Genomic DNA, 9091 nt, shown 5'->3' on the forward strand with positions numbered 1-9091 from the left:
CTAAATCCGAGATCTATAGCTCCAGATATGACCCAATTATCGAGTAGTATTCTGGTTTGGACTACACTGACATCTCTTTTCTAAGTTTAGCCATCTATTTGTCCTTTTAATTTCAATTCTTAAATTCATCAATCAATCCTTTCATTTATGTGATAGGCCTGAATTTAAAATAAATATTTACCATAAATTAAAGGTATCTTATATTATTAGATATGTTATTATAAAACATGTTTTAATTAAGGAGTTATTGATACTTCAAGTGCAAAATGATGATATAAAATATTGATAAAAAATACACTTTTAAATACTAATCATTGATAGCAAACAACATCAAGAAATTTTTTCATTTGCATTGCCAACCCGAACTCAAGTAATCTAACATTAATAGGACCATTAAAGAACACTCACATGTCAAGTTTGGTCTTTTAATTTCATTTTTTTTATTTTGTAAATATGGTCATTTTTTTCTTAAAAAAAACATGTTTTAGTCTTAAACTTGATTTTGTTTACACTTCAATTCTTAATCATTATTGAATAAGGGAGAAAGTCATCAGAATAAAATAAAAGGAGAGAAATGGTTTGTTCAATCTTATTCCAACCATTAAAAAAAGTAATCTTCATAATGAATTCTTCTTGATGAATAGAGTTTAGTTGAGGTTGTATTGCTCTTTAAACATGTCTGTAAAAAATAGGTTGGAGCCCCTATAATTATTTTTTATTTGGTTGGATTTTTTTAGAGTGATTAGATAATGTTTTGAGGTTGGAAATAAGTTTATTGAGGTTCTTAGATTGTTTTTAGGATTTTTCCAAATAAAAAACAAGTTAAGAGTTAGGTTTTTCACGTTCAAAGATTTAAATCCTATTTTTCTAATCATTAAAAGGTGCCTAGAAAATATGATAGCTGATGACACATTATTTACCTAAAAGAACGACAAGTTATTTGATCAGTTATTTTAGAAAGAATAAACAGATAACTTGTGATGTACACACTTTTTTTAAGAAAGTAAAAGAGATTCATAAGCATTTAGACTTTTTTTTTCTTTCGAATTAGACTTGTAGGTTTGACCTTTCAAAACTAGCAACTCTTAACTTCTTCTTTTTTTTTAATTTTTTATTAGTTTAATTTTTAAAATTTTATTTTTAATTAATATCTTATATTTTATTTATTTTAATTTGTTTATTTTAACTATTTTTAAATAGTAATAAATCTTTATTTTTTATTTTTTTATAGTTTCATAATACCTCTTAATTAATCTTTACTTCTTTTTTTCTTGTTAAATTTAAGATAGAACAATTTTATTTGCATTATACATTTATTAGAATGAAAATCATATGTACTTAGTAACCATAGTAAATAAAAGAAAATGTACAAAATAAAAAGGAAAACCAAGGTAAAATATTTATATTTGTATGTATCTTTTATTTCTTGTTGAAAAAAATTATCTTCTCACTTTCATATTTAATTAACTTTTTTTTTTTTCAATTTATGATATTAAGTTTGAATATCATTTTTATATGTCTAAGCTAACAAATTTCATACTATCAAAAAAACAAATTCATAGTATCAGTGCCTTCTTCTCTTATATTTGAAATTAACTTGAAATTCTACTCGCATCATGATGTGTTTATAATAGGTAGTTTAAAATATAAAAAACCTATATAATATAGTCAAAATCATTTAGTAGAAACAATTTATAAAGTAATGATATAAACAATACCTTCCACAAACTAAGTAAATCAAATCCAATTAAAGATTTAAATTAACCATGTTCGATATAAAGCTAAGTAAACCTTTCACAAACTAATTAATTATTATTTGTCCACAACAAGATAAAAGCTCAATCAACCATGTTCCAGAATTCAATAAATATTATAGTAGTAATATCTTATATATAATAATTGTTTTATTTAACGGACTTGAAAAGTAACCATTGTTCTCATACTTAATGAGAGAGAAAAAGAGAATTATCATAAATAAAAGAGATTTAAAAAGAAACAAAAAGTTTCATATTATTTTTTTCCTTATAAAAACAAAACCACAAATTGGATTTCATTAAAATTGATATATTATATATTTTAATTATGCATTATTATCCTTTGAACATCTATTTGAAAAATAAAATAAGATAAAATCCAAATAACTCTAACCAAGAAACCAAAACAGGCTAGCAAATTAGACATGTTCTATGAAACAATGCTAGATTAATTTTTTCAGTGATCTTCAAAGAGGAATTTCTATGTGCATCATAGATCTCAAATTATGGAGGTTGGGAGACCTAATTTGGCCTTTACTTGGGGGATTTTACAAGGTTGGTGATGACAACAACATCATGGGGCAAGAAAGCCATTTCGGCTCTCAATCTTGTTGATCTTTCCTTTTTAAAATTGATGTCCTAAAGATTTTATTTCACAACTCAAATAAATTACAGATCATAGTTCAAAATGAATAAATTAACAAAGAGAAAACAATTTGCTTTTTTCCTTTGCACCAAGTTTTCAGAAGTGTTTTTTTTTTTTTTTTATGGATTGATTTGATAGTTCATCTGGAGCTTTACAAATATCAAGAGGAATAAAACGAAGCCATCTTTATGAGTCTGCTTTATCACTAGTTGAACCAATTGGTAAAACAAGAGTGAGTGTTGGGCATGTTTCTTCACCTGAACCTCAGGCCCTGGGACAGAGGAGATCTTATGAGGAGGCTTGCCACTTTTAAGTCAATGACCTGGTTCGCTAAGCCCAAGGTTCGTTTACTTTCAATTTCTCTTCTTGCAGCTGACTTTGTGCATACGTATGGATGGGTTTTTTGAGGAATGTGTTCATCTCCAGATGATTTAACCATTCCAATACGTGGAATCCAATCTCCAAAGCAACTTTTTGTTGAACGATGGGGCTTCCTCTTCGGTGTATTTTATATTCCTCCCTCACTCAGTTCTGTAGGTGGTAATTCGCTAACGTGAGGCCAAGTAAAATCTTCACGTACAAGCCTGTTATACCATCTTGAAACATAATGAAAGCTAGCTCTGATAGTAGAAGCCCTTAACATCATCCTGAACTAGGAAACCTTATGCTTCTGATTTACTGTGAGGGACTTTTTTCTTCTTCTTATATATTACTGAATTTGTATTTACCTCTTTTGCTGTGCAATGCTTTCGCTTGTTTTATAAATTTATGGCACTGCCTCAGCGCTTACATTAATATAGTATTCCTGCATCACCTCTCTCTTTATATATATATATATATATTGTGTGGGTGTGGGTGTGGGTGTGGTTTTCATATTTGCATTAATCTTTTTTTCATATATGCTTAAAGCTAAACAATGATTAGATGCATGAAATAGTTTCTATACATTCACACAATATGTCAATGGCTGTTTTCCTCGTGCTAGATTTGTTGGTGAAGTGTAAGAATAATTTTAGCTTTAAGCATATGTAGGGCCATAAGACTTTTTGTTAATACTATCTTTTCTTTTCAGTATGTTAATTGCACCGTGTTTGTAGGTTCTATGCTCACAAGAATATGCAATGTGTGCCAAACAATGACCAGTACAAGAGATAATTTACTTTGCCATGTGTTCATGATCAATTTGTTGATGGTAGTTTTCCCTGTTCTGGAGTTTTGATAAGAGTAATGGCAATCTCAAGCATTTGCAGGCACAAAAACTCGTCAGTTTATGTGGCTGGGAACCACGTGCACTGCCTTACGTTGTTGACTGCAAGGACAGATCTACACAGCTTGTTAAGGATTCGGATGTCAGGGATTCATACCATATGGTCATTAATGGGCAGAATCCAAGTATCCGATTCCATTATGTTGCTTCTGAGCAAAGTGTGGAGGCAAATGAAGAATCTGGCTCTTGTAGTGGGCGATGCTGATCCTAATGCTGTTGTTTTAGATTGCAAGCTCTGTGGGGCAAGTGTGGGGTTACGGACTTTTTCTATGGTTCCACAGCCATTAGAGTTGTTTAGAATGGTCGGATATACTGAAGTCATAGTGACAGTAATTCAGGACAAGATTCAGCTAACGAAAATCATTCGGGCAGCAGGGGAGTCATTGGAGACTCTGCCTCAAATGGTGCTTTGTCTTCCATGCATAGACCATCAGATTCAAGTGTGACGATTGTTGGGGGTCCACTCCCCACAAAACAGAACTTCAAAGCAACAATCTCATTGCTTGTTATTGGCCTGAATTTAAGGGCCAGGCTTTCTTATGATTCTGATTTTAGGGATCGTATATGTGATAACCAAGAAATTACTCGATCTGGATCTGAAAACAATAATCTAACTTCAGAAGAAAGGGAATCTGCAGAACAGAATTTTGGTGAAGTCAGCATGAAGCTGTGGGTCTGTTGAAGAGCAATAATCATGATCAGGGCAGGGCAGGGGCAGTGTACTTATGCAAGAGGCAACCAATCTTCTTGTTTGAACTTTGAAAGAAGCGAAGGTGTTGCATTTAGAAAAGAGAGTAACTCCCAGATTTCTTTAGAAAGGACAGATACCACTACAGAACCAACTTCTCTGTGCAATGTTCGACACAGAGTCCAAGAAACACAGTGCATGGTTACGATACAACTGATCAGCTCCTTAAAATGAAAACAATATTGAATTGCTTGGTTCGGTAGTGGGGGCTTTACGAGGTAATCAAGTTAGCACATCTCAAGTTTCTTGGTCAGATGCTATTGTCCCTGTCGGAAATGGAAAGAGAAGTGAAAGTAACTCCTCAGAGATGATCATTTCATATATCAATATCATGATGGACAACAAATTCCAGGAGCAGATATCTCAGGCAGTAAAAATGTTGATCATTTCATATATCAATCATGATGGCCAACAAATTCCCGGAGCAGATATCTCAGGCAGTAAAAATGTTGCCTGTCAGATAGATAGGAGGAAAAGTCAAACTTGTTCTGATATCCAAAACACTAGAGATGCTCAAGAAAAAGGCGAAGGCACCACAGGTGGAGTGCAGGTTCGAGTGAACAGTGAAGTTGTGGCCTACAGTACAGGTAGCCTTCTTGTTCTTTGACTCTCATATGAAGTTGATTGAACATTCATCACACCTTGGATTTATAGAAGCATTTTCCAAATGAATGGAATATTGGCATATAAAATTCTGTCCAGATCTTTTATTTAAGTTTTTGACATGTAGCTTGTCATTTGAAGAATACGTTTTCCCACTATGCATCTGCAGAGGTTGCAGTCAACATTCAAGTGCTATTATTTTCTAATTTTCATTTAATCATGAAAGATGTTAATTAACCATGATGCCTTCATGTTCCAGAAAAGGATCCTAAGCAACTGGCATTAGACAAAACATTGGGATTTAATCCAATCAGACAGCGTAGACATTTTGGCACCTGGATTGTATCAACAAGCAGCAGGGCACCTGGTTGGCAACAAACACAACTGCTTTACAGCGTCAGAAAGAGTTTTCTCCTCCTGCTGCAAATTCTCCTCCATCTTCCTTCCTGATGAAGGTCATGAGAAACCCTACATCCCTTTTGGTGAAGCACTGTTGTGCTAACTACGTTTAGTGACCTTTCAGGGTTCTTTTACAAACTTTTGTGCATCCACCAAATCAGTGATATCTTTTTAATTAAAATTGACATCATCATAAAGCCAATGTCAGGTTTTAGACAACTGAAATCAACTAGAGTGGTGTGTGAGATACTTGTAAATACTTGGGGAATATTGATGTTTGTAATGAAGACTACATATGGAGGGAAGTGATGATTCTGTCTCGGTCCCTCCATCTTGTAGATGTTGCCAGAATCAATGACACTAATAGCTGGGGTTTATTTTGGTTGAACAGCCTTGTTCTGTAATTTTTATCTTTGATGGATGATTGCTCAAAATTTGTGATTTAATAGGTGGATGATCCCTTTGCTTCAGTAGGAAAGCTTTTCATGTCTCCTATAAAAAGAACGAAGCCTACTAGTGGATCAAGCTGAAGCAGCAGGTTCAGCTGATCAGTTTTGCAGGGTGTGGAAGTGCTTTCAGAGATATAATGAGATTGTTGTGAGGAATAGCAATAGAGTTTTTTTCTCACAAAATTTGTGATCCCATCATTTAAAAAATAAATCAACAGAAAAAGGGATGCAACTAACATTTGGTGTTACTCCAAGCCGCAATTAGTGACCACCACTTTAGAATACGGTCGGTTAAAGCCTCTTTCTGCAACCACAGCTCTCTTGTCCCCTATCAGCTTTGCAACTCTGCTCACCAAACAAAATAACTATTACTGTCAATGATTGATGCAATGCTACGTTATCATCAGCTTAGATTGAGGTATATACTATTTGCTTTCTCCTGCAGATTCGTTAACTCACCTGAAATAAGGAGATCTGGTATTCTCCTGCACGGTCTTCACCTGTCCAATCTTCTCTACAACCTCCAACCCTTCCAATACTCTTCCAACTACCAGAGACGAGGCATCCAGCTCTGGTGAATCCTTAGTGGCTATCACAAACTCCGTACCGTTGGGGTCAGTCCCAACTTCCTCTTGATCGATCTCAAGCTTTCCTTTCCTTGCGACCAACTTCAACTTTGGAGGCGGTTTAGAAGGATCCCTTACAATGATGCTTACAGTTCCAGCCAGATTCTTGATACCTGGACAGGTTTCATACTCCCTCTCCCATTCATCTACTAGACTTTCCGCTGCCAAGTTGCTTCCCGTTCTCTGCGCAAGCTCAGCATCCACACCATATGACCTTACCCCACCATGCTGCACATAGTTTGGCGTGATTTTGATGAATTCTTTTCTTCTGTAACTAACACCAGCAGCTCCTCTTACAAGATCGCTAAACCTAGCAGCTCCAGCTGGGACATCCCCTCCATATAGTCCAACAACAATGCGGCCAACAGGTTCTCCATCAATTGATACATCAAGAAATGCTCGAGTTGTTGTAGTTTTATTGCTGCACTCTGGTCTAGTGCTTGTATTATTTTCTTCTTGTGGATCATTTTCGTTGGCATCTGGCAAAGCTTCTTCGGCTTTTGCTTTGGACATATTGAGTGGCTCTAAGGTTTGAGAGCTTAGAAGAAGAAGCAATGAAGAGTTGCCAAAGATGGCAAGCTTTCGTCGCGATAGTTTGCAGCATTGCTTGATCACGGTAGATGATGGAGAACTGGGTATGTTTTGGATCTGTGAAGGGTGTGTTGGTGGTATTGGAAGATGGAGTTTAATGGAGGACTGAAATACTTCTGGATTCCGCAACATTTCCCTTTGAAGAGGCTCTTTTGGTTTTGTGTTCTTCACTGCTTCTCCCGGGTTTGGTGCTTTAACTTGTTCAAGAATGTTTGCTGGTGTCAAGGAAGTCTCTGTTTCTTCTACTATTTTGTTGCTTTTTTTAGGATAAGGAAGAAGGAAGCACAAGCCATCCACAGGATTACAGGAATAAAAATTGATGGTTTTTATGGCATGGAACGCACCTGATTTATCTGAAACAAGACTCTGTGGGACATCCTCCTGTTGTAGAGAGCAAAATTCAATTCAAAAGGGAAGGAAAGGGGAAATCCTGTCATTTCTACGGGGTGTCCATCTTTCGAGTCCCATTCATGATTATTAAACCTCACCGAGGACAAGGCTTAGACCATGCTTTGGGTAGATTAATTCTATTTATTAAAAAAAACAAAATTAATTTTGTTTTTTTATTTTAATATAAAAATAATAATTAACAGGTTTTGATTAGATTAATTAAATTATGAATTAATAAAAGAAATTTATCCCCATATCATATTCCTTCTTTTTATTTTTATTTTTTTTAATTTAAAGTTTATTTGTTATTGTAGTAACAATTATTTTTAAAAATATTTTTTGTTTGGAAATGTATCAAAATAGTTTTTAATTTTTAATATTATTATATTAAAAAGATTTTAAAATATAAAAAATCCTATCCCGTGTTGTAAAATCTATGACATCTCAAACGTTTGGTTTGTGGTTCATCAATTTAGCCTCTCTCTCTCTCTTTTTTTGTGTAAAATCTTAGTAAAAGTAATTGTATTCCAAAATGATTATATATATATAATCTTAAAAGCATTATTCTTTTCTTGCCTCTCTTCAACCCAACTCTAACGATTATAAACAAGTTAGCTATCACAAAACATAGCCACCTCAAACAAAATCCAATATAAATAATTTTTTATACCAAATCATAAAAAAAATCCCCAAATATATAAACCCAAAAAATCCTTAAAATCTTAGATGTAAAAACCAGAAACCTTAAATCACCAACACTACCATCTTCAACAAAACACAATATAAATTATTTTGTTTATCACATAAAAATTCATAAATCAAAAATCAAAATTGAATAAAAAGAAAAATAATATTTAATTGATTTTTAGGGCATTTACACAATAATAAATATTCATACACCGATTAAGTAAGAATAGTAGTTGTTCACTATTAAACATTGAAAGAAAACTTAAACTTGAACATCAATAATGAAATCAACTATGTTTAAAAGGAGTTGAAATGAACTAAGGAAGTTAATAAGTGGTAAAATTAGAAGTCATAATTGTTTATGAGAGCAAAAATACATGATCGACTAGGAAAAGATAATCAATCATTAAAATAAAGGTTCACATTATTAATCAGAAAACCAAGTTTTATTTTGAATAAGAGTATATAGCAAATTATATTGACATAAGTTACAACCGATTAATATATTAGAGTGTCTAGTAAGACTTAATTATTTTAACAAATTACACTATCAAAGACCAATATATTGGTACTACTTATTTGTTAATATAACAATAAATATGTCATCATACCAGCTAAAAAATAAATTAATAAAATATCATAATAATAATTTATGAACAATCAATAAAATAATTGATAAAGACCAATTATATGGCCATGAAGAATTTGATAATCAATCATCGAGCCAGGAGTTAATTGAGTAGCCTTAATTAGATTTACCTAATGATAGTCTTTTATCATTTAACTCTTTTGATCAATAAAGGGTTGTTGACACGACCAAAAGATTGATGTCTTCTCCCAAGTGCAGGAGTGTCGAAGTAATAAATAACCCGGCAAGACCGGGGTCGAACCACAAGGAGGTTAATTGTACAAATTATAAACAACAATAATA

At 33.2% G+C, this 9091-nt stretch overlaps 2 protein-coding genes across 2 annotated transcripts; one reads left to right on the plus strand and one right to left on the minus strand.

The window, feature by feature from the left end:
* Nucleotides 1-2510: 2510 nt before the first annotated feature.
* LOC105114193 (uncharacterized) lies at nucleotides 2511-6214 on the plus strand. Its single transcript, XM_011010668.1, is given in 9 exon segments — nucleotides 2511-2933; nucleotides 3651-3756; nucleotides 3758-4091; nucleotides 4094-4340; nucleotides 4713-4782; nucleotides 4853-5002; nucleotides 5278-5397; nucleotides 5400-5473; nucleotides 5867-6214. Coding segments are annotated over 9 exon segments (1470 nt in total). The 5' UTR covers nucleotides 2511-2645; the 3' UTR covers nucleotides 5948-6214.
* Nucleotides 5988-7428, minus strand: LOC105114185 (Cyclophilin-like peptidyl-prolyl cis-trans isomerase family protein). Its single transcript, XM_011010659.1, has 2 exons — nucleotides 6326-7428; nucleotides 5988-6211 (listed from the first exon to the last, which is right to left on the minus strand). The coding sequence occupies exons 1-2, from the start codon at nucleotides 7213-7215 to the stop codon at nucleotides 6112-6114; spliced, it is 990 nt and encodes a 329-aa protein (XP_011008961.1). The 5' UTR covers nucleotides 7216-7428; the 3' UTR covers nucleotides 5988-6111.
* Nucleotides 7429-9091: the final 1663 nt, after the last annotated feature.

Source organism: Populus euphratica, unplaced genomic scaffold (assembly GCF_000495115.2).
Source record: "Populus euphratica unplaced genomic scaffold, PopEup_1.0 scaffold499.1, whole genome shotgun sequence".
Lineage (NCBI taxonomy): Eukaryota > Viridiplantae > Streptophyta > Magnoliopsida > Malpighiales > Salicaceae > Populus > Populus euphratica.

Excerpts from the sequence above, each read along its gene's own strand:
- LOC105114185 (XM_011010659.1), bottom strand. The coding sequence starts at position 7,215 with ATGTTGCGGAATCCAGAAGTATTTCAGTCCTCCATTAAACTCCATCTT. Across the intron at positions 6,212-6,325 it reads ACCAGATCTCCTTATTTCAG|AGTTGCAAAGCTGATAGGGG; the intron begins GTGAGTTAACGA and ends TTTGGTGAGCAG.